This window comes from Propithecus coquereli, unplaced genomic scaffold (genome assembly GCF_000956105.1).
Source record: "Propithecus coquereli isolate 6110/MARCELLA unplaced genomic scaffold, Pcoq_1.0 Scaffold165, whole genome shotgun sequence".
Lineage (NCBI taxonomy): Eukaryota > Metazoa > Chordata > Mammalia > Primates > Indriidae > Propithecus > Propithecus coquereli.
Window position 1 is genome coordinate 1,363,718 of NW_012141080.1, and position 25,153 is coordinate 1,388,870.

A 25,153-nucleotide genomic window follows, 5' to 3' on the forward strand; every position below is an offset into this window, starting at 1 on the left:
CCTTCTTCTGCTTCTTCTTCTTGTCTCACCATGTCACCCAGGCTGGAATACAGTGGTAGGTTCATGGCTCACTGCAGCCTCGCACTCCTGGCTCAAGCGATCCTCCTGCCTTGGCCTTCCAAAGTGCTGGAATTCCAGGTCTGAGCCACTGTGCCCAGCCTGTTTCATTTTTCTTAAAGAAGCTGAGCCCAGGAGTTTGAGGCTACAGTGAGCTATGACTGCACCATTGCACTCCAGCCTGGGTGACAGAGTGAGACCTCGTCTCTAAAAAAATTTTTTTTTCCAAAAAATTTTTGCTAAAATGCACTCATCTTAGACTTTTCTCTGTGGACTTGTGTGTTGACAGCTGTGTGTGTTGACAGCTAGCCAAGTTCTTCCTTTACTCCTCTTCTGTGTTTTTCCCTTCCCCTGAGTCTCTAGTGCCAGATTTTCAGTGTCGTCTAGTAAGTGGAGGTAGTAATTTCTGCTGCTTGGATGGGCCAAGTTCCGATGACAGGTTTTAGGAACTTGAGTGATGCGTGGCACAGACGGGTCCCTTTTTCTCCTCAGGCCGGGAGCTGCAGGGATAAAGCTGCCCCCATGGGTGCTTGAGCAGGGAGAAGCTTCTGGATTCTTGGGCAGGTGAAGCCAGGGTCAACCCCCTCGGACCTACTGAATTAGACTCTGAGTGGGAGGCCTCCGAGCTGTGCTCTGATAGCTTCCAGGTGGTTCCAGAATGGTGGTGCAGAAAGCGTATCACTGAGCTGGCCTGACGTTCTGCTTCCCACTATGGGCATTTGTTGCTAGAGCCTGTCCCCCTTTGTTTAGGAAAGTTGACTGGAGGCTCAGTTGGGGTTGGATAAATTCCAGAAGAGACCCCTCCGCAGTGGCGTATCAAGGTGGTTTGTGAGAGCAATGCTCCCCTCCCGCCCCCAGGTGCAGGCAATAAGGGAAGATGCTGTCTGCGGAGAATTTCAAACAGGAACAAAGTTGAATAAAAGAATGAGTCGGTCAGCTTTCTGTCGCCACCATGCCCCAGCAATTCTACGCATCCTGCTCAGTGACAAAATACTCCTCCGGTTGGACTGACCACCCACCACTGCCCCTTCCCAATTGCGATGGACTCTAAGTCTCCTTCGTGGTCCAAATGAGCAACAACTCTTTGTTGATTTCTTTTCAATGTTTTATTTTTCAAAATATACAATTTATTTAAATTTTTATCTCACAACTGTGTAGTTTTGTATATTTATTCCAAAATCTTTAAATAGCTCCATAGTAAACAGTACAAATCACAAGATCGGTCAAACTGCTTCTTTTTAGCTTTTACACTCAGCGAGTTTTTAAAATGTTTCAAGTAGTAACGGTGCGTGGGTAAGAAGGGAACAAAAAACCAGGAGGAAACAATTTTTTACATAAGCTCAACATGTAGGATTAGAAAGGGCCGTCTGACCAGCTACTTGGTCTATGGCCAAAGAATATTTATATCGTTTATAAATAAGACCCTCTTCAGAGCAGTGAGGGTTTTGGTTACGAGGAGGAAGGGCTGGGAACCTCGTCTGCCAGGGAGATAAGGCACTGCTGGGAGGGTCCTGAGTGGGGGGCAGGGGCCCACCTGTGCCAGGTGGGGGCCAAGAATGGCCAGGGACGGACAGGGTGGGGCTGCCACCAACAGAGAGGCCTCTTCCGCTGCGCTTGGGAAGAAGTGTTGTGATTCTGGAAGCAGGGGAGGGACGGCTAGAGAAGCCGGTGGTTCCTGCAGGAAGGGGCCAGGGCTCCCACCTGCCACCCCGCGCCCGACAGCACAGGCAGGTGAGGGAGGGCCATGTGAGCACCAATGCATGGCAGCCTGGGGCAGCTGGCAGTACAGCTGGCATTTGTGTTGGCAGTGGCCAGAGGGGCTGTCCTGGGGCCTGGGGGAGGCTTCATGCTGCCTCTCCTTGTGAGAGTCCTTCTTCCACCTCAGAGCCACCAAACCCTCCCCAGGAAGGGCAGGAGGGGAAGACGCGGCCACAGGCCCCATAGACCTACCCTTGCTGTGAACACAGAGCTAGACGTCAAGGGGAGGCTCCTAGGGAGCCTGAGGCGCTAAGGCACAGGTGGGACACAGGCATGGCCCCAGGGGTCAGTTATCTTCATTCCCCTTGGGGCGGCTACCGTTGGCCAGGTCCTGAAGCAGTCCTGTGGGCTTGGCTGTAGGCAAGGATGCTCCAGAAAAGGCCTGGTCCTGGGGGCCATCTGGCCACCAAGTGGATGGGCCCCTCCTGGGGCGGGTAGGGGGGCAGTCCTGCCCCAGGGTCCCCTCCACACCTTCCACGAAGCCCCAGGCCTGACAGAGCCTGTCCTGCCGGCTGAGCCAACCTTCTTAGCAGGGTCTGGATGGGGAGGTTGGGGCCGGGCAGGGTCCAGGGCCAGGCTGGGGGCAGGATGGAAGGGCAGGAGTTGTCACTGTGTCTTCGGGTCAGGTTCCTCTAGGATGAGGGTGTGGAAAAAGTAATCCCACAATTTAGAGCTGATGCCAAATCCTAGAGAGGGAGACAAATGGGGAAAAGTTGAGGTACTGTGGAAGCAGAGACAAACTTGCTCGGGAAGGGAGCCGGGGGAGGGCTAGCAGGTAGGGAAGATGTCACCATTTGTCCCCAGTGGCCTTCCCAATGCCCAGGGCCATCCTGGTAGAAGTCAAGGGCAGACACTTGTGTTCCTAGTGCCCCCAGGATGTAGTTGGAATAACCCCACTTCCTTATCTGGCCTGGGTTCCCGGGATGCCTGGCCCCTGCCTGTCACTGCTCCCTCTCTCACCATCGTCCCTCTCCTTGAGGGGACCAAGTTCATTCCTGCCTTAGGGCTTTGCACCAGTTGCTCCTGAACTGCTCTTTCCCCAGATAGCGGATGCTGGCTTCTCTTCACTCGGGTCTCAACTCTGGCCAGGTGCAGTGGCTCACACCTGTAATCCTAGCACTTCGGGATGCCGAGGCAGGAAGGTCGCTTGAGCTCAGGAGTTCGAGACCAGCCTGAGCAAGAGCAAGACCCCTGTTTCTACTGAAAATAGAAAAATTAGCCAGGCATCATGGTACACACCTATAGTCCCAGCTACTTGGGAGGCTGAGGCAGAAGGATCGCTTGAGCCCAGGAGTTTGAGGTTACAGTGAGCTATGATGACACCACTGCACTCTAGCCCAGGCAACAGAGAGAGACTCTGTCCCCCCTAAAAAAAAAAAAATCTAAATTTCAATGTAAAAACTGATCCTTGATTCAGTTACTGGAAAATTTTTAAGCATGTTTGAAGCCACTTACGTATGTGAATCTACTTTTTGATTGCAAATTTTATAAAATCTAGATATAGATCCAGTATTTGCAACAACACTTTAACACCTCAACGGAGACGTGCTGTAAATGCAAAATATTCCCTGGATTTTGAAGACTTAGCATAAGAGAAAAAATGCAAGATGTCTCATCAACGATTTTTAAATGTTGATTACATGTTGAAATAATATTTTGGTTATATTGGGTTAATATATTATTGAAATTCTTTTCATCTGTTTATTTTGACTTTTTCACATGACCACTGGAAAATTTAAAATCATACATGGCCTGCACAAAGTCTCATCGGATAGTGCAGGACCTGGGCCCCCACCTCTGTGGTTCCTTGGATGTCACCTTGCTCTATTTTCTTTATGGCTTTTATCACTATCTGAAATTACCTTTGCCATTTATGGATTTCCTTGTCCGTCTCTGCACAGCCATGTGCACCAGCAAGTAAAACGGAGGGAGCCCTGTGCGTACACCCAGTACCCAAGACAGTGTCTGGCCCCAAGTGGGCTCCGTGGCAGTTGTCAAATAAATCAGTGGCCTAACAGGAGAGGCCGTGGGAGCGGTGGCGCATCCTCACCTGACCTCTGATGTGCAAAGTGGTGCTTGACGTGGTAGGTCTTCATGCTGTACAGGTAGGAGCCTTTGTGCGGCGAGCCGAAGTGCAGGTAGTAATGGGTCATGTCGTAGAGCACGTAGCCCAGGAGGCCCCCTGCAAACACAGTGCCTCCCACCGCCGCAGGCAGGAGGAGCCGTAAGCATGCGTAGATGAAGGCGATCACCAGAGAAGCTGGCACAGGGGGGAAGACCAGGCGGGAGCCGTCGAAGGGCGCCTGTGGATGGAGAGGCTTGTGCATCAGAGGGCAGCCCTGGGCCCCGGGGCCTGTCTGTGGTCACAACATGCCCAGCCAGAGGGATGGAGACAGATGGCTGCAGACATCCAGTGAGGGGGCAGCGGCCTGCCGTGGGTAGGCTTAGCACCTTGGGGGGCTGTGGGGAGGGCAGGCCACCATGCCTGGAAGACCTGGAGAGACTGTCCTGCTCCGCATGTGCAAGCCAGGATGGGCCCCAGCAAACCGCCCAGGAGCCCGGGGATGGGAGTGACGCGAGGCAGGACGGGCTGGGTGTGCTGATGGCTCAGAGCCTGCCTCGTGCTCAAGAGGCCACTTTGGCCGTGGCCCTTGTTAGGTGCTAGACAGGAGCCCTGTCCCCCAATACCATGCCCCTGGCTAGAGGACAGGGCACCTAGGCTGAGGCCTGGTTCTCTCTGGGAGGGCAGCATGGCAGAGGCTGAGGTTAATGCAGTCCGTGGTGGGCTGAACCTGGAAGGGTTACTAGAGATGTTCTCTCCACCCCCACATCCAAAGAGGAGGCCTTTTTGGTACAAGGGGTGTTGTCACAATGAACCAGAGAACAAAAGAGCCAAGCCCTTGGCTCTAGAGGTAAGATGTTAAATACCGCTTGGCGAGCATTCTGAGAAGAAAGAGACTCTCCCTGGGCTGGAAGGGAAGAGAGAGAAAGCAGGCAGTAGTGGTACAGCCACACGCTGGGGTGGGCCTCCGTCCCCTTAGACCAGGAGCAGCAGGACAAGTGCTGTGCTGGAGAACCTCTCTCAGAAAAAGGAAGGGAAGGTGAGAGGATGGGAGGGAGGAAGGAAGGGAGGGGGAGTGCTGATGTGTAGTGTTTGCTAATTCTCATGGTGTAAATATTCCCCACCATGGCCAACGTCAAGCTACCAAGTGACATCACTTAAAATGGAGCTGGGAAGTGCACCATTTCTCTCGTGGGCTCGTACGGGCTAGCTCCAGGCCACGACTGGATCAGGACCCTCAGACAGACAGTTTTGGAGATCTGAGAACACGTTCCTGACTAGAGCCCAGGTGGCTAGGGGCCACGCAAGCTCCTCTCGTCCTCACGGTGTGGCAGCAGGAGACTGGACATATTGGTGTGGGAGTGTCTCAGAAGAGGGAGCCTGAGACAGCCCGTGGGGCCCTGGAGTAACCTAAGCAGGCCTCTAGAAGGTTCTTTTGTCCCCTGAGGATGGGAAAGTTAGCTGACAGGGGACAGCAGATCTGAACAGGTATCTCGAGTGGAGCAAGGGACATGGCAGTGGGTGCAGCAAGCCCTGGAGAGCAGAGGCCAGATGGGGCTGGACGTTGACCTGGAGCGGGGAGCCTGGCCAGGCCTGGGCTATGGTCCCTCTTAGAGCACGGCTGAGCAACAGGCTGGCCCAGGACTGGACACCACCCAATAGTGGCTGCCACAAAAGTCCGCTGGGATGCAGATCAACTCTGGGGAGAGCCAGGAAGGGGACATGCCTGACCAGTCTGAGAGCTCTCCCGGAGGCTAATAAAACCAGAAATGGGCTCGTTCAGATGAACCAGACTGAGCTGCCGCCAGGAAACCAAGGTGAGATCTAAGTTCAATATCAGCAACATAAGGGTCTTTGTTTGTTTTCCACATCTGAATTCGTGTCCTGAAAGTGTCACATTTGCCACATTTTCTCTGATTTACACCCAGCAGTGAACAGAATGTGGGGGAAGGGACTCACTTTTGAAGAGACGGAAATGTAACGGGAAGTCCAGAGTGTGGGGCCTGCTGGGGACGCCCCTGGGACAGGCCAAGGGCAGTACGGTGCAGGGACAGAGAAGCCTCCAGAGGGTAGGGCAGACCTGTCATCTAGGCCCAGCTTTTGGGACTGTCCTCGAAGAGCCCCAGGGCAGTGGGTGGTTGCAAGCACAGACTCTGGAGTCCACAGAACTGGGTTGACATCCTGGCGATGCTAGGTGTGACCTGGGGCAAATTCCTTCGTTCCTTAATTTCCTCAGTTTCCTGCTCTGTGGAATGGGGAGAACCACAGCACCATTTCCAGAAGGAAGCTCCACCAGGACAAGGATTTTTATGGTTCTGTTCTATGATGTCTAGAACAGCGCCTGGCACTGAACACTTGCTGGGTGAACGAGTGGACGAACGAGATGCATGAGGGGTGCAGAGTGCCTGCTGTTTGCAACGATGGCGCCCGCCCACCCTGTCCCCGCCTGGCTCACATTACGATGCCTGACCTCCTCTCTGAGCAGTGTCAAACGCCCCTGGTTTCCTGTTGCTCCTAACCCACAGCCAGGTTCCCAGGAAGATCCGCAGCTGCCGGGAGCCGCTCACAGCTGCGAGGCCCACGGCGGGTGGCACGTGCTGGGCGCCCGCCCCACTCACCTTGTGGTGCTGGCCGTGCACGAGGAAGTGCAGCGTGATGAGGTAAAAGCTGTTGCTGGGAGGCTTCATGTGGAATAGGAAACGGTGGATGACGTACTCGAGAAAGCTCCAGAGGAACATGCCCAGCACGAAGAGGACAGGGAACACGGACCCCGGCACCTGCACCGAGTACTCTGCAGGGCGGCAGAGAGAGGCGAGGTCAGGGTGACAGCCGGGGCGTGGCAATGCCTGGTGGCTCCAGATGTCCCGCCTCGCAGCCCCCAGCAGCTGGGGAGCTGCTGCCCTCTGCCATGCAGCTACGAGGCCAGGCCACACTGCTGAGGCCCTTGGGTCCAAGTGGGAAGGAGGCTGGGAGGCTCCGGACTGGGTCTGGGGGGTCCTTTACAGGAGGGTGGGCTGGTGGCCAGGGATCTGCTGTCTTCCTTAGAGCGATGGTGGGAGACGCTGCTACAGCCGTGCTAGACCTTTGCCTGGGAGGGTGACCTTGCCTCGGGGGTGCAGGGGAGGAGAAGGGGACAGTTCTGAGCTGAGGGGGTTACTGATGGAATTATATACCTCATTATGCTTCTGTGGGCATTGTTCTGATGAGATTCTCACAGGGTCTGGGGCCCGTGAGGTTGGCATGCACAGCCCACCCCTGCCTGCTGGGACACCCGGCCTCCCCCCGCCACCCTCCGAATGCTCCTGCTCAGGCTCCATCTTGGAAACCGCCTCTGTCCCCAGGGCCGGAGCCTGGACCCTCCAGCCTCTCTGCTCACTCCCTGACTTCGACCACGCCACGATCTGCACTTCCCCGGGCCCTGGACAGCCCCTTGCTACCAGGTATCTCCACGTGGTCATCCACAGCCCCCAAGCTTCACATCTCCCAAACGAGGCCAGTCATCTTCCTCTTCCTCCCTGCCCACCCCATCACTGTGGCCACTCCTCTTGGGGTCCCTTCCTCAGTGGGGGACCTGACGTCCACACATTACCCGAGGAGTCGGGCTTCAGTTACCTATTCCCGCACATCCAGCTGGTCCCAAGCCCTGCTGGCTGCAGCGCCTTGAGATCTCTTGGCAAAGCAGAAAGCCAGACCCAGAGGCCGCGAATGCGAGATTCCATTTATATGAAATTCCAGAATAGGTGAATCGCCGAGACAGAGCAGACTGGCGGTTGCCGGGGGGAGTGGGGACTGACTGCTCGAGGGTGCAGGGTTTCCTCCTGGGGGGATGAAATGTTTCGGAACTAGACAGAGGTGGCGGTTGCGCAGCACTGAATGTACTAAATGCCACCGAATTGCTCACTTTAAATGGTTAACTTTGTTATGTGAATCTCACCTCGATTAAAGAAAGATACATACATATCTCTTGAGTGAATCCATTGCTCTTAATCCACTGGTACCTTGTCACTTGGTGCCACCACGACAGCATTGTCCTCTCACTGCCCCTTCCTGCCTCCGCTTGCTGTTAAAACCCTTCTGTGGTGCCTCATGATCTTCAGGCAAAGTCCTAACCCCACAGTGCAGCACTCGAGGTCCCTGGAGACCTGAGCCTGCCAGCCTTACCCCTGCCTCCTCTTCTGTCACCCTGCACTTGGGCCAAGCCAGACCACGTGTGGCTCTTTGGATGTGCCATGTGCTTCCCCCCAGCTCCGTACTTTTGCTTGTGTTTCCTTCACTGGAATTCCCTCCCTGCCTTTCCTATCCTTGGAGGTTTGGCCCCAGGGCAAGCCCGCGCAGACGTCCTTTGCCACCCCTAGCTGGGTACACAACCTCTCCTCTCCTTCTGTCACACTGTACCACGCCTGTGCTCTGCTCGGTCGTCCCCTACTAGGTCATGAGCGTTTTATGAGCAGGGTCTGAGGCTTTCACTTTCTATCTCCAGTGATTAACACAGCAGACACTCAGGGACGCATAGGGAGAATAGTAGGTAAGCCTCTGATGGGCTGTGCACGGACGAGATGTGATCCATGCCATTCCAAGGGCAGAACCAGGCCCAGAGGCAGGCAGCTTCGGGTTCAGTTAAGGGAGTGCTTCTGACAGGCTGCAGCTGTATGCATGCTGCGGGCAGGCCCAGGACGGATGACTACACGTGGCTGCCAAGGAAGGGAGGAAGTCCAGGAAGACAGAGAGGGAGAGGTGACCTTCCAGGCTCTTGACACCAGGTTCTAGGCCAACTTCCATCCTGACACATGGCTCCAAATGAATCTCCATGTAATGAAAAGATTTTTCACACCTCTCCTGGGAACTAACATGTGATGCAGCTGAGATTCAACCCCAAAGGGTCCACCTCTCTCAAATCAGGTTTCCAGCTGGTCCAACTGCTCTCATCTGTGGGGCCCGCCATGTCCCATTTGGTACAAGATGCTTGCCTAACAGCTTGGCCGGTTTTGACTGCAAGTGGCCATTTGGCCTTGGCTGGGCTGCTCTGGTTGTCAAGAGACCCTGCTTCCAGGGAAGCCCTGACACCCCTGGGGTCCTTCAAAACACTCTGGTGAAGTGCCGAAGACACAGGCTTTGGATTTGCAGACCTGGGTTCAAATCCCGGCTCTGCACCACCTATGTGTTATAATTTTCTCAGCAGTAAAATATCCCACCCATCTTGACAAGCTGTTGTTAGGATGGAGGTAATACACTATCTGATTATATGGTGAGTACACATTATATAATAATGATATTCATTATAATGATATAATACTCGTGGTATTTAACAAGTAGCTACTATAACTTCTAAACATAAGTCCAAATCCATCTGTCTCAGTTCCAACCAGCAGTCCTGCTCCTGTCCACCTCTGGATTCTCCTTGCAGAGCTCTAGCAGGTCCCAGGTGAGGGAGGAGGAGTTTCCCCGCCCCCTGGCTGTCCCCTGCCCAAAGCCGAGGCGCCTTCCTTGCCACTCAGCTCCCGTCTGCAGGGAAAGGACAGGACACACAGAGCATTCCCTGGCCATAGACTTTGGTCTTGACTTTGCCAGGGCACCCATAACACCATCCCATTTGGGGCCCAAGTCCTTATCTAGGACGGTGCACAGCAACGGGGTGGCTGGCACTTCCCCTAACACCCTCAGGAACTGTTCTGGGGCCATCCTGACTTTGCGGAACCCCTCTGGCTTTGCAAAGCATTTTCACACATGCATCTAGGAATTTCAGCATGAAACTGCTGTTCAGCAGCGCCACTGCCGCTTGGCACCCTGACTCTTCAGCGTTTATTCCAGCGTGTCTTTGTCCAGCAGCTGTACTGGGGCCCCGCCGAGTCTCCCCTCGCCTGGCTTTGTGGGCTCTTATTTTCTCTGCCTGCGGCTTGTGCCTTGCATGACAAGCTGGGGGATGAAGGAGGCACGTGGAGACGTGGCTCTTGCGCCTCCACTGCTGGCATCGTGGTTACAGGCTTACTAACCTCCCACACTGGACCTTTATACGACAGGCACATTTTAGCTCTCTGCAGGGGCCTGCCAAGCAGACAGGGCCCTCGAATCACCCTCCCCACCATGCAGAAAGTCCCCTCCTATAGGTCAAGCCTCCGCCCGCCCCCTCACCCCAGCATCACCCCTGTCTGCCCATCCGGCTGGAGCTGGTACTGAGTGGCATCTCGGGAGGAATCCGGCAGAGGGACCTGGGCCAAAGCTTCAGTGTCCCCTTCCCCCTCCGGCCGCCAGCCCTGGAGGCCCTGCCACTGTTTGTGATTGTTAGGGGAGTGCCGGCGGACAGTGGGCGATTCAGGGAGCAGGGCTCTGAGCAACAAGCCCCGTGCTGTGCCCGAGCTATTCAGTGTGGGCAGAAAAGGGTAACCTTGGCTCGTGGGGCAACTGCAGTAACCCTTGGTGACCAGAAGCAGCTCCGGGCTGGGATCAGGGGACTTCCCCCACTTGCCTCGGGTCAGGTGGATAAACCAAAGCTCCTGGCACTGTGACCCTAGTCCCCACCCCCCACAACCATTCAGGCCCTTGACTTGCTCCTCCCAGAGATGTGGCCAGGAGAGACGCCCGGGGTATGGGGAAAAGAGCTCAGAGCATGAGTCCGGAGCATGGGGACTGAGCAGGGAGGGAAGCGCGGCTGATAGGCATGGCAGTCCTGGCACCTCCCTGGGGCAGGCCGGGCCCGGGCGGACAGAACACCCAGGCAGACGGCTGCACCTGGAGGCCCCAGGCAGGCAGTGGGCTTGTGGGGCCAGCTGGCAGGCCCCGTGGCCGTCCTGACTCAGTCCCATAGGCTCTTTGGACATTATCTCCTATCAGCCCCACTCTCTGTCCCCTGCCCCTCAACTAGAAGCTGGGAGCACCTGGTATCCTCATCCTAGCCACATGGCCCTGAGACACTCCCTCGGTATCTCTGAAGCTCCATGTCCTCAACTCTAAAAGGGGACAATGATAGGACCCTTCACATGGGGCTGGTGGGAGGGATAGATGAGGTGGTCCCTAGAAAGCACGTGGCCTGGCACATGGCAAATGCCTCACAGAGGTGAGTTGTTACTCCCAGTCTGGGGATCGGCTGCACGGCCCTGTGCCCCGGAGACCCTGTAGGATACCCCCAGATCTCTCCCAGGTGCTCTGCTCATCTGTGCAGTATTCATGGACCAGTCTGAGTCCAGCTCCCAGCTCTGCCACTGGACAAAGTGACTTCATTTTCGTTTAGTTTCTTGCCAAAGAATCCCAGGTCGTACATTTTCTGGTATTAGACTCAGTGAGAAGCCCTCTTTTTTTTTTTTTTTTTATTGCTACATCGGCTGACAAAACAATTTCATTTAGTTTCTGCTGATGTGTTGTTGGATTTTGTATCCATCTTGGGGGTGGGTGGGAGTCTGACAAAATGTTTCTTTTCTACAGAGAGGCCTCGCTTAGAGATGTTTGTGGTGTGGTTTGGGGGTTCTGTGCTCTCAGAAACTCAGGAGTGGGGAGGACACCGAGGTCTCCTGCCTCCAGGACCCACGCGAGCAAGTCAGGAGGGAACCTGGCATTACCTGTTGTGAACGTCGTGAAGAGTCGGACGTTGCCCTGGGCCAGGGTGTGGTAGTAGGACCAGCTGAGGTACAGCGCCAGGGGCACCCAGATGATGGGGACACTGTACCTGCAGGAGGGCCGTCAGGGTGAGAGGGACACACGCACAGGGGCTTGACAGGGTCCAGCTTTCCTCAACTGGAAGGGGGACAAGATGACACCAAAGCACATGCAGAAAGCATATGGAGACCCGGGGCAAAGGGACACAGGTGTGGGGGATGGAGAAGACAGTCCATCCGTCTCCTGTCTCTGAGATGAGTTACTGGCAGAAAAGAACTGCATCCCCATGGCTACTGACACTATGCAACCGGATAGAAGGATGCTGACCACTTGTGGCAGAGGAGCAGAATTGCAGGCAAAATTGTTTCCATGGGTGTTAGAGGTTAGAAACCCCTCATAAGAGTCGGGAATAAACCAGGGGTAGCATCGAAAGAGGTTTCTGGCTACATGTTGGGCCGTCACCCACTCAGTAGACAAAACCATGCACAGGAATGAATTATGCCTATGGCATGTTTCACCCTCCCCAAGAACTTACAGCACAGCCCTGGGCTCTGGGGAGAGACCCAATTGCCCCTTCCCCTTCCATATCTGATTGGCACCGTCAGGAGAGGGACAGCCTGCCACAGGCGCAGGGAGCAGCTCACCAGGCAGTCTTGGAGAGGGCCTCTACGAAGTCTGAGTAGAAGAGGCGGATGGGTCTGGTCACCGGCTGGTGGACCCACTCATCATACTTCTCTCCCAAGTGGCCCACCTGCCACAGGAGAGGTTTTTGCCAGTCTACCAGGTCCTGCAAGAGACAAAGTCAAGTGGACACTTGATATTCATATCTTCCCACATTCATTTTCCCATCTCCTGGTTATAGTATCCCAATCCCCACTCGCCACCTCAGCTCATGTGGTCTATGTGGGACACCCACCCTCTTGCTTCAGGCATGCAGCACTGACCAAGCTGCTCACCCCAACCCCCTGGCCAAAGCAGTGGGGTCCAGTGCAGGCTCACGACCTCAGCTGGTGCAATGAGCCATCAGACGCCCTCTCTTCCTGCTGGAGTTGCTAAGTTGGCAGGTGTGAGCCTGGAGTTGCTAGCGGAGCCTGCCTGAGGTCTCCACCTACACAGAGGATGGCCAAGCCAAGAGCCAGAGGGACAGAATCCTGGTGATGATACCTGAGCACCCAGATTCAGCCACACCTGAAGCTTGAAGCCTTGCCCAGGACTCTTTAGGTACAGGAGGCCACACATTCTGTATCAGGAATGAAGTAGGCCCTTTTCCCTCCATCACAGGCTTTCTTCTTGGTGTCAGTCTGGGTAATTCGTTCATTCATCCATTCAATCATTCATTCGACAATTGGTTTAATATTAATATTTCATATATTAATATTCATATATGTGTGTGCTAGGTGCTGAGAAGATCCAACAGGAACAAAAGAAACCATCTTTGCTTCATATTGCTTAGTGGTTTATCAGAGTTTAGACTCTGGAGTGAGGCCTGGGTACAAACCCTGGCTCCACCACTTACTGTGTGACCTTAGGAAAATTGCTTAACCTCTTCAAGCCTCAGTTTCCCCAAATATAAAGTGGAAGTAATAATAATAGTACCTACATCAAGTGCTCAGCAAGATGTGGCATGCGAACAAGATAGTTTAGTGGCCATTTAAGGCAGGCTGAGATCCAGAGAAAGAATAATTGGTACAAATCCCTGGGTCCAGGGTAGGCAAGGGCTTTGCAGAGGACCCAGGGTTTGGGTTGGAGCTCATACAACATGGAGGACTTGGCAAGGGGGAGAGAGGAAGGGACAGAGGGGAGTGTGGGCACAGACATAAAGTTGAGAAGAACAGTGGCCCATCTGGCATCTTGACACTGTTCTGTGGACAGCAGGAGGAAATCTGCTGAGGGCTTTGGTAACAGAAGACCCTGAATCCAGGAGTTGGTGCTTCATTCTCTAGGCCAGCTGTCTGCAAGGCAGTGATATATGTGTACCCCAGCAGTATTCACGGGCTGACCCTAGAGGCAGGGACAACATATTGGAGATCCTGTTTCTACTTTTCTATTTGTGTTTGTTATATATTCATCTCATTTTTTTTTTCCAGATTCAGGTTCTCACTGTGTTGCCCAGGCTGGACTCAAACTCCTGGGTTCAAGTGATCCTCCTGCCTCAGCCTCCCAAGTAGCTGGGACTAAGATGCATGGGCACCCGGTTTTACCTCACCTTTAAATTACAGTCGAATGTGTTCTAATGCACAGAATACAAAAGTACATTAGCACACACAAATACTTTATAGATAATTAAAATGGAGCCACTCTAGGTACAGTGGCTCAGACCTGTAATACTAGCACTTTGGGAGGCCGAATCAGGAGGATTGCTGGAGGCCAGGACTGTGAGACCAGCCTGAGCAACATAGTGAGACCCCGTCTCTACAAAAAATAGAAAAATTAGCCAGGCACGGTGGCACATACCTGTAGTCCCAGCTACTCAGGAGGCTGAGGCAAGACGATGGCTTGAGCCCAGGAGTTTGAGGTTGTAGTGAGCTATGATGATGCCACTGCATACTAAACCGGGCAACAGAGCAAGACCTTGTCTCAAAAAAACAAAGCACATATAATGCAGAATGTGCTCAAAAAGTTTCACTGACAGGGATGTAGGATTAGAAAAGTCTGGAGGCCGCAGATGTAGGCAATGGGAAGCCCTTCAAGATTTCTGATGAGTCAGTGTCCTAAAGATTAATCTGGACCCAGATCAGTGAAGAACAGTGAACTTGCAGTCCGGGGACCACCTTCGAAGCCTGGCTCTGCCATTTATTGGCTGTGGGACCCTGGACAGGTGTCTGTACCTCTCAGAGCCTCTCAGCTCTCTCATCTGTGAAGCCACCCACCACCCACAGTGGAGTGAGGATGAGGGTGTCGCACGGTGGGTGCTCCACCTCCAGTACAAGGGAGCTCCCACTTCGGGTGGAAGGGGTGGGAGTGGCGGCAAGGAGGGGGAGGGTGAAGGGCTGTAAGTGGTGGAAGAGCATGCAAGCCAGCGCTGATTCTGGAAACCTGCCTTCCTGTGGCCCTGGCTGGAGTCTCGTCCTCGCACAGGCCTCCCTGCCAGAGCTGGCTCAGCCCCAGCGGGTTTTCCAGAAACCAGCCTTCATGAGCTCCCAGCTCCTGTGGATGTGAAGCTAGTCTCCACCACAGCCTTGGGGCAGGGGCGTGGGGGGCCAGGAGCAAGCAGGCAAGGCCACTGGGCACTCTCCCTGTGCCTGTGCCCAGAATGAAAGGCCCAAGGAGCTTGTGGCTCTCGTCATGTGAACTTGGCAGGTTCCAGGTGCTGGCTGCTTTCTAGTGGCATGTGGGGCGGGGAGGGCGGGGTAGGTCACTTCCTGCTTCTCCAGGTCAGCCCAGAGCCATCCTGCCACAGCACCAAGTCAGGCAACAGCCCAAACCCCGCCCAGTCACTGCTCCCTTCCTGACCCAGCCTCCTTGACCTCAGCCCTGGGTCTAGCAGCAAACGGGTTCACTGGATGCATGCGGTCTCATTCCTTCCATTCCTCCACCCCAGGTCTCCAAACACACGCGCACACACACATACACACACACACACATGCACACACATGCACACACACGCGCACACACACAAGCAGTACCAGGAAGAAGAACCAGAAGAACTAGCTCTCAGTCTGTGTTTACACCTTATCTCGCAGCAGCCTGCAGAGCCCCACCTTAGAGGCTTGGTCAGGGTCACAGTGAGCACTTGAGGCTTTGTCCCAGCTGCAGTAACACTGACAGCTGACACTCACGGAGCACAGGTCATGGGCCAAGCATGATTCTAAACACCTGACATGTATTCAATCATGTGATCCTCACCGTACTCCTGGCTAGGCAGGCACTCTAATAACGGTCATTTTGTAGATGGGGAAACCGAGGCTGAGTAACCTGCCTGAGGCTGCCGAGTTATATCTCCCTGGTGAGCTGGCCCCTTCGTCATTGGGAAACAGCCATCGTGGTCCCTGGTAATACTCCTTGTTCTGAAGTCCTCTTTGGTAGTAATAGAACCAATCAGCTTCCTGAAGCTTGGCGTGTGCCTGGTCTTTTCCACTCTTCGACTTCCAACCTGTGTGTGTCTTTACATTTAAAGTGCATCTCTTGCAGGCAGGATATATTTGGGTCTTCCTTTTTTTTTTTTTTTAAATCTACCCAATCTTTGCCTTTTAATTGAAGCGTTTAGTCTATTTACACTTATTGTTGGAGTAGGTCTACCCTTGTGCTAGTTTCCATTTCTCTCCTCTGTTCTTCCTTTGTCTTGTTTGCATTAACTATTTTAAAGTCCTCTACATTATCTCCTCTATGAGCTTTTCAGCTATGCCTTTTTGTATTTTACCCCCAGTTGTTGCTCTAAGAATAGTAATATACATCCTTATCACCACCTATCTTGAATGAAATCCCTGATTTTTACACGTCCCACTTTTGCATGCTACACAGAACACCCCTCTGCCTGTGTTTCATTTGTACACTTAATTCAGACTTAGCTCACTTCGATGATGAATGTTTCTAGCTATAGCTCAGGGATGCAGTCAGACGGGCCCCTCTCTCAGCCTAGTGGTAGTTTGTGCAAGTTTTTATCTATTGATCCATTTTGCCCTTAATTTGTAAAGCAGGTAGAAAACAGCATATGATTCATAAGTTTAATTCAGTTGAGACACAGAAGAAAGGTCTAGGTAAGCAACAAGCAGGGGCTCCAGCCTAAATCTCACACTCTGTTGTGAAGGGAACAGAACGAAAGGAGGGAGCAAGTATGAGAAACTGGAGCTAGACTTCCGATGGGGTGTTCACTGGGGTGGTGGGAACAGAGCCCCCCACACAGGGGTCTGCTGTTTGATGTCCTGTTGCCAATATGACATTCGGACATGATTCAGTTACTCCCTGGGAAGACCAGCAGGCACCAGCCACCTGTACAAAGGGTGGGTTTGCTGTCTGGAGTCAGTCCCAAGGCTGCCTCTGGTCCACCTGTGGCCTTGGCGGGCCTTAAACCCAAGTTCCATATCCAGCCCACATTGCATCTCCATGAGGCAGCCCTCAATGGTGCCTAGGAAAAGTCAACCCAGAGGAATCCCAGGAAGCCCCTGCTCTCCCCACCAAATGCCTCCCTCTGTCCTCAATGGCCAACATCTGTAATTCTACCACTGGGGCCCTGTCCTATTGTTCCAGGGAAAGTAAAGTGAGCCTCCCACATAAGTGCAGAAATCCAGGCCTGCTGACCTCCTCCCCATTTTATGGATGAGAATACTGAGGCCCAAGAGGCCAAGTGACTCTTGAGATGGGGTTGGTTGGTCCTAGAGTGGGAACCTCCCTTCCCCCTTCCTGCAGCTAATAGCACCCTCCACACAGTTTCCCAAGAGCTGGGACATTCGCCCTGTGTGCTTGGCCTTGGTTTTAGGCGGTACATGTGCTGATAGGGTGTCCTTTCCCAATTCTCTTCCAGTCCTGATCACTGAAAGAGCAAGTCTCAGCTCCGTGCTAACGGGTCCAAGGCCTCTGCTGGTCACTTCCAACACGGCAGCTGGCTGGGACCTGGTTTGGAGAAGGGAGGACGGCAGATGACTGCTCAGGACCTAACCAGATGGGATCTCACTTCCTACTCTTCCTGGCCAAAGACCCCTGGGCCCCTTAGCCCTCCCTCACACGTGGCTCTCTTCTTCCCAGTTGGCGCCTGGCCCTGGCCCCACCCACTCTTACTTCCTAAGGCTTGGGGGACACAGGGAAGGCCTGGGCAAAGGTCTGTGGCCTCTGTAGGAGGCTGGGGGGTGGATGGGAAGAAGGGGAGAACAGACCACTGATCACGCCTCCAGTTCCCAGGCATCTAGGGCTCCCACGGCTACTGTCACAATAGCAAATTCTCCTTTTACACCCATGGAAGCTGTTGCTCAGAGAGGGCAAGCCCAGCGCTCAGGATTGCCCAGCTCTGGAATGAGCAGCTTGTTGGGGTTGGACGGGGTCCTTTGGTGATTGAAAGACCGGAGGAACAGGCTGTGCCCCAGAATCAGATGCAAGTTGCGGTGATTTTGGCCTAAGCGCCTTGCGCCCCTCCCCCCAGCTCTGCCCCTGCCCCACAGGGAGCAGGGAGGGCCTCTCCCAGGCTATGCCAGGAATGCAGCTTGCAGCAGCTCCGCGAGGGGGAAAACGCAGTCTGCTGCCCAGAGGGTGGGTGGATGGGCAGCTGCCAGGGTGGGGAGGGGGCCTCCTCTCCTCTCTTTCTCATCCCAGGTTCCCTTCCCTCTGGGCAGCACAGGGTCCAGGTGGCACAGGACACCTTCCTGGGGCAGCCCAGCCTGGGAACAGTGTGCCCAGAACTTGCTTCTCCCCAGTGTGGCCAATGTGGGCAGAGGGGGCAGCTGCTCAGTGCCAGCGGCTCCTCCCACCACCATGGCCATGAGCTCAGGCGATTGTTCAAAGAAACGTCTGCCCAAAGCCCAGAGCTCCAGGGCAGCTTTCTGAGCCAGAGAGGAGGAGGAGGATGTGCTTCCAACCAGCGGGGCCAGCGGGCAGGGGAGTAAGGACAAGAAGCTCAACAAGAATCCGGGTGACGATTTTCTGTGCCCTGTGGTTGGCCGGTCTAGGCTTGGGCCTCATGTCCATGAACCTTTGTAACCCTTTACTTTGAGAGGTGGGGCCTGAGTGGACCTCATTTCCCAGACGAGGAGGAGGGTCCGACGCTCAGCCACAGATGCTGCGGCAGGGCCTCGACCCAGCGTCCAGCTCGGAGCCCAGGCCCTCACGCCCGGCCAGGAGGCCTCCCGCCAGCCGAATCAGGACCCCCGTGGCCGTGACTTTCACAGCACAGACGCTTTGCCGAACCCCAGTGCAGTGCCCAGGCAGTGGGGCGGGGCGGGGCCCTGGATGGCCTTGCAGGGGCAGCTACAGGCCCGGCCTGCGCAGTCTGCCTGGGACAAGCCCAAGCCCACAGAGGTGGTTCTGCACCACCTGCCCCCGGGCCCACCCCACAACCCACCCCTCAGCCGGGGCATATGAGGCTGGGGGGTGGCCTTAGCTCACCCCATGGGGGCTCAGGCCGATGACAGTGACAGGGAGCAGGGAGCGCAGAAAGACAGCTGAGTGTTGTGCAGAATGCCAGCATGACCTTGGCTTTGGGGCTGAAGACCAGCATGGGTGCCCACTCTGGGCCCCATCGCACAACCAGGTGGGGCTGTCACTCCCTTGCAGCACACTTGCCGATGCCCTCTGTGTGTACCACCAGACCCTCCTGCCCACCCCACACAACACGAAGACGAAGGGAACGATGTTCTCCATCTCACTGGCGCCAGCGATGGTCGCCCCGTGGCGTCTCTTGCCTCACAACCTGCCCTGTCCACTGCCCTCCCAGGGCATCCTCCAGACCCATGAATGCAGAGGGCAGTGCCCAGACCACCTGCCTGCTGCCTGGTTTCTGCCCTGGGGTGCTTTTTGAGCACTGTGAGCTCCGGGAAAGGAGGCAAGCAGAGAGGAGACTCGGGGACCCTACACCCAGAGAGGACAGTCTTGGGGAGGCCCTGTGGATGCTGGGTCATCCAGGCCCCACTCTGGGGGAGGGATTGTGGGGAGAAAGGAGTCGCAAGGGGGCTCGAGGTGACTGGGGATGCAGAGTGCCCGGCGGTGAGGCCGGCACCCTCAGCGCCAGGGTCGGTCCTTCCCCAGAGGCGGGGTGGCCAAGAGGGCCCTTGTGCCGATGTGGGTGCTGTTCTCCCTAGTTCTCAGCAGCTTATCTGAGGGCCTGAAAGGGTAAAACCCTGTGGCCATCACAATACCCCTGGCAGGCCCAGGGGACCCTTGGAGCAGCCCCTGATATCAGAGGTGTGTGTCGGGCAGGGGACAGGGACTCTGGGGAACTGACTTCTGCATGTGTTCTGTGACACACCCGACCAGGTGATTCCACCTGTCTCTTGAGGGAAGAGGGTGGCCACACCCACTGACAGCCTCGTGGAGCTGGAAGGAAGCAGGTTGGGCTGCATCCTGGCTTAGCCGAGGAAGGCTGGGGAAGAGGATGTGGCCGGCTTTGGAGACACCTCCCTCCCTTCTGCCACCCCCTCTCCTGGTCACAGGCCTCAGGGTCTTATTCCTGGTCAGCTGTCAGTGTGGAAGGGTCCCAGGACATGTGGCAGGGAGCAGCGGAGGGCCACTAACCTGCGCAGAAGTGACTTTTGACAGGAGACTTAAGCTCTTCCTCATCAGTTAAATCAGGAGAATTAGTCGTGTTTTCAGGAGGGTGAACTCAGACAGTAGATAATACCTTCGAAGTGCTGGGCATGCGCAATAAGGCTCAATGATCTGGGCAGGGAACTTCTGCAAACCCAGCAAATCACACCTGTTCCCTCTGGTTCCCCACACAGAGGCTGGCCCCCACAGTGGCAAGGGCGGAGAGGGTTCTGAAAAGGACACAGCGAAGCGGCAAAAAGAGGCCACTGGACAAAAGGGACAGGTGTGTCCAGGAGCCAAGAGCAGTGGGCAGCTCCGGCCACCTAACCAGGCCAAGTGGGTTCCAGAAAACAGGGAGACAGGTGTAGAGCGAGGAGCTACCACCTGGTTTCTTGCCTCGCAAGGAAGCCTGGGTCCTGCCTGACTGGGTGTTGGAAGGGATGATTGAGGAATTGTTCTGGGAAAATTCCATGCAGAAAAGCCAGACCATGCCTCACCTCTGAGCAGGGCAGGGCAGCAGGGTCGGCATCCTGGGCCTTCCTGCTGTCTTTACAGACCCTTCCGGCCCCTGCGCCTGCCCTCCCAGCCCAGTTTCCCCTCAGCCTTTCCAGCACGGCCCACTCTGTCCCCAGCTTCCAGGGCTGGGGAAACAAGACTCCCTTCCTTGGTAGCACCCGGAGGACTCACCTTGAACGCAAACCACATAGGGTTAGCTTTGGCAAGTCCCTCTGCCCCAGGAGCAGGTGTGCAAATCCATCCCAGGCCTGGGGACCCTCAGCTGAGACAGGGCTGCTGCCTTCTCGACCTCTCTCCACAGCTCCTCAAGGTCTGGACCCAACTGACCCCCAAGCCCCCGGCCTGGGTCAAAAACAGGTGCAGGGCTCAACTTAGACATGCCCTGCGGGCTCCCCGCATCTCTCTGCTCCCTCAAAGGGGCTGGGGATTGGCCATGCAGGGAATGAGACAGGAATAGGATTCTTTTTTTGGAAAGTAAAGAGAGAAAAGGAAAGAAAAGAAAGCAAAGCATCATTTGCCCCCTGGAGTCTGGGAAGCCCGGCTCCCTGGCAGAACCCAGTGGGCTGGGGCCTCCCTGCACGGTGGGTCTCCACACCCCTCTGGACCCAGCCCTCTCTCAGGGACACAGGAGGAAGGCAAGGAAGAGAGAACATATGTGTGAAAGAGAGGAAAGGCGGGGAAGGTGAGTCAGGTGTCAGCTGCTTGGACGGCTGGCCAGCAGCCAAGCAGGGAGCAGGCCCCGGGGGCGGGCGCCACCCTCTTCACCTTGGATGTGTCTCAGTGCCAGCACAGGTGAGGGCGGAGCAGCGTGGGTTGACCCTTCCCTCGTTCATGCAGTGACGGTGGGAGGAGCCCTCCCCAGTGACCTGGCGGTGCCTGGCCAGGTCAGAACGCAGCTCCTCCCCCGCCGGGAGAGTTCTTTCTCGCCACCCTGCCCTGGCGGCTGCCACATTTATCCAGCCCGCGTCAGCTCTCTTTAGAGCATTTTCTTTCCAACATTCAAGCCCTAAGCCAAGCTCACAGGTCATTGCTCCAAGGACTCTCCTGACCCCCCAGCTCCTGGGGTCCCTGACCCACTCAAGCAGGTTGGTTCCTCTTGCATCCTGCCCAAATCCCCCAAACTTCCAGAGAAATCTGTCCTTTGTACCAAGACCCCTCCCCTCCAAGTCCTGTCTGGTAGCCTGGGCATCATCCACACCCAACTGCGGCCAAGCCCAGGGTGGAGGCCAGGAAGCCATGTCCTGTGAGCCAGCTGGGAGGCTCGCCGTGTGGCCAGGCAGGCTTTCCTCTGGCTGGACTTCCATGTCCCTCTTGGTTACGTGCCTCTCTGGAGGGGATGGGGCACAGAATGACTTCTTCCAGCCTCTGTGGTTGGACACCCAAAGTTCTCCCACAGGCGGTAGCAATCTCATGTGACAGGTGCCATCTCTGAGTTCCTGGAGTCAGGGCCAAAGGGGACCAGCAAGCATCAGCTTTGTGGAGTCCCCCGCCCGGTCTCTTCTGGCCACCCGTGTTCCTTGGGTATGTTTCCCATGTCGCCTCCTGTTGCAGTAACTATTTACGGGGGAGGAGGTTAGGCTCCTCTCCACCGGGGTGTGAGCTCCTGGGGGTGTGCGTGTGGGTGTCCTGTTTATTTCGGTGTCTCCGATGTCCAGTGCTGGCAGAGAGCACACAGGGTGGGCATTTCTGGATGTGCACATGTGTATCTGTTCCATGACTTTGGGACAGTCCTGTGACCCAGACTGGAGGGAAACGGCACCCAAGCCTGGCTCCCTCCAGAGGCGCCTGCCCACTGAGTGGCTCCACGTGCACCCGAGACTGCCAGCTCCTCCAGGGCTGACAAATGGGTCTGCTTAGCCACAGCAGGCCCCCAAACACTGAGGGAGGTTTGTCACAAGCCTCTGCAGACACCTTAGGCTTCTCCCCAACACTGAGGATGGCTTCAGCCCTGCCCCCTGCCTGGACTCAGCAGGCATCTGTGTCCTGCCCTGGCCAGTGACTCTTAGAGCCATCACAGGCGCCTGGGGCAGCTCCACCTTGCACACTGGCCAAACTGGGCATTTTTGGGCCTGAACCCTGTTACTGTCCCTTTCTCAGCTTCATGGGTCCTGGTGGAAGACCTCTTCTTTTCCAGGGTGTTTGGGGCCTGGCTCTGTGCAGAGACTTTACGGGCCATTTTCCTGAATGTTCCATCAATGAGACACCTCCACAACCTCTGCCTGGGTTGGCTCCTGCTAGGTCCTGCTTGTGAGCTACGGATACCTGCCTCCCCCTCCTCATCTTCCCCAGGCACGCATCGTGCACACCATGGCCTTTGGCTCCGTGCGCCCTCCCGTCACCCCCTGGCCATCAGCCCGCTCCATCCTGTGCCAGGTACCTTGTCCCAATCCACCTCTTTGAGCCTTGGTTCAATGGCAGGGTCTGTCTTCTGAGGTTCCTCAGTGGCTACAGCCTCACTCTCCGTCAAATCCTGCCAACAAAAGACACAGGGCGTTACTTACAGCCGGTAGGGCAGAGGACAGAGCCCCGAGCTGCCCTGTGAGGTGGCAGTCAGGAGTAGCGAGAGCCCCGTGGCTGGGCAGCGTGGGTGGAAATCAAGAACACTGAGTACTGTCGAAGGCAGAGAGACACTGGTGCGGGTGTTACTATTCTCTATACTTTACTTCTCCCTCGAAAAAATGTCTGCAAAAACAAAATCAGCAGGAAGATGGGGAGAGAAAGCAAGCTGGTTGACAGACCACAGGGCAATGAGAGTGGTTGGTGGGGTGCTCCGGGAAAGGGGTCCCTGCCAGTCGTCCTCCAGGTCCCTGGCAGGTACCAGGCAAAGGGAGTCACAGGGTGGCACCCAGGGCACCTGGTGGGGCTCACTGTGCCATGGCCGGTGACTGTCGTGCCTCCCTGGCTATTCAATAGAGCCCCTGAGTCACAGGTGGGCTTCTAGGTTCACGCGCCTACAAGAAAGGTAGCAGGAAATGAGGGAGCCCGTTCCTCCAGCAGTCCCATGTCAGCGGCCACACGCGGGGTGGAATCGGGAGAGGAGTGCCCGAGTGAGTTCAAGGTTAAATCGAATTAGCAAAGAGGCAAAGTCAGAAGGAAATGGAATGTGCTGGAAAATCACACGGCCCCAGCTAGCTCTGACATCACTCGGGGTGAGGCCAGAGACAGCAGACCGGCACGTAGGAAGGGCGGGAAGGCGCCTGCCTTTGCTGAGTCCCAGTGATTGAAGGAAACTACGGTGCCGGTGGGCGTGGAGTGGCCCTTGGAAGCCGGGTCCTGGCAAGAGGCTGAGAGGCTACGTCACGATTCTTACATTTTTGTTTCCAAATGATCCCAAGAGAACCTGATGGTGACAGTGACCATGTTGGCATTTTCTAGGAAAATCCATATGTAACCCTAATAAAAGTGGGCTTTTGTGGTCCTGACTTGGTCTGTGTATCTCAGCATATTTAGTTTTGTGTCATCAAGCTTTTTTTTTGAAAAAAGCATCTCATGCTCTCTTGAGGACAAAGAAGAGTGGATTTTATAGCACATCATACACTGAAATTCCCTAAATATCCAATATAAATATATTCCCTCTTCCCATGTCAGTAGCTCAATAATCTTCTGCCTTCCAATTCTGGTTTACCCTCAAAATATCCCAGATGGCACCCAGGCCCGGAGCTAGACAACCCCCCTCTCTCCCGGACAGTTATTTTCTCCTGGTCACCCCAAGTCCTTCCTTTAAGTAGAGTGATCTACCCCTTTTCTGCACCTCAAATCCTACTCACTGCAACCCCATCTGCTTCTCCCAGCAAAACAAAGGGATCACCTTAGCAGGGAAGGGGTTATCATATATATTACCCTTTAATGTTTCAGACATCCCACGGTGGCAGACACAGATCTGTTTTGGGTACATCCACCTAAACAACCACCGAAAGTGGAAGAGAAGGCATCTACCTCATCACCTCTTAGCACTGGACGCGAAGCACTCATCTACCCGACTCGCGTCTGCAGTCCTCAGAAAAGTCTCCCTACGCTCAGCCACCTGCCTCCAGTTGTCTGGGTATCACTCCTGGTTCCTCCCTTCTAGGGCTGCACGGGCCCCTTCTCTTTCACCTGACAGGCCTATAAATATTTGGGAACAGCCAATACTCCCACCTCATTATCTACTTTTCCCCAGGACCCTGTTGGGACACAATGGAGTCTCTAAATAGGCCAGCTGTTCCATGTTCCTCCTCCAAGGCAAGGTGTGATGGGACCAGCGCAGAGCCCAGCAGGGCTTGTGCTGGCTCCTGTGGGGCATCATATTTCTTTTTTTTTTTTTTTTTTGAGACAGAGTCTCACTGTGTTGCCCGGGCTAGAGTGCCGTGGCATCAGCCTAGCTCACAGCAACCTCAAACTCCTGGGCTCAAGCAATCCTTCTGCCTCAGCCTCCCGAGTAGCTGGGACTACAGGCATGCGCCACCATGCCCGGCTAATTTTTTCTATATATATATATTTTTAGTTGTCCAGATCATTTCTTTCTATTTTTTAGTAGAGATGGGATCTCGCCCCTGCTCAGGCTGGTCTCGAACTCCTGACCTTGAGCTATCCACCCGCCTCGGCCTCCCAGAGTGCTAGGATTACAGGCGTGAACCACTACACCCAACCGGGCATCATATTTCTGATCATGGGAACTGAGAAACTGTTGGTCTTTTAGCCATCCTACAATGCAGATCATTCACTTAGCCTATGGCCACCTGGACCACTGCTGTTGGCATGGTGTGCAGAGCTGGGATGGCCCAGAGGGTGACCTGGACCTGCAGGCCTGTTCACTGGAGTGTCACAAAAGGTGTGGGATGAAGCCTGGGACTCCCAGAGTAGGGGTGAACCGTAGAGTGGTAGGCAGTGCAGAACAGGGAAAGCCTGAGAAATGAAGTCATGATGGGGGCCTGCCCCCTGCCTGGACTCAGCAGGCATCTGTGTCCTGCCCTGACCAGTGACTCTTAGAGCCATCACAGGCGCCTGGGGCAGCTCCACCTTGCA

At 55.2% G+C, this 25,153-nt stretch overlaps 1 protein-coding gene across 1 annotated transcript in view; it reads right to left on the reverse strand.

Annotated features, from left to right (window-relative positions):
* Window positions 1–2,421: 2,421 nt before the first annotated feature.
* The window catches only part of FA2H (fatty acid 2-hydroxylase), a 47,657-nt gene continuing 24,925 nt past the window's right edge, over window positions 2,422–25,153 (reverse strand). Inside the window, exons 2-7 of the mRNA XM_012641530.1 lie at window positions 22,527–22,619; window positions 12,109–12,251; window positions 11,428–11,534; window positions 6,496–6,668; window positions 3,866–4,118; window positions 2,422–2,501 (exon numbers count right to left, since the gene is read on the reverse strand). Coding sequence (XP_012496984.1) covers window positions 2,422–2,501; window positions 3,866–4,118; window positions 6,496–6,668; window positions 11,428–11,534; window positions 12,109–12,251; window positions 22,527–22,619 — 849 coding nt within the window. The remainder of the gene's footprint in view (window positions 2,502–3,865; window positions 4,119–6,495; window positions 6,669–11,427; window positions 11,535–12,108; window positions 12,252–22,526; window positions 22,620–25,153) is intronic.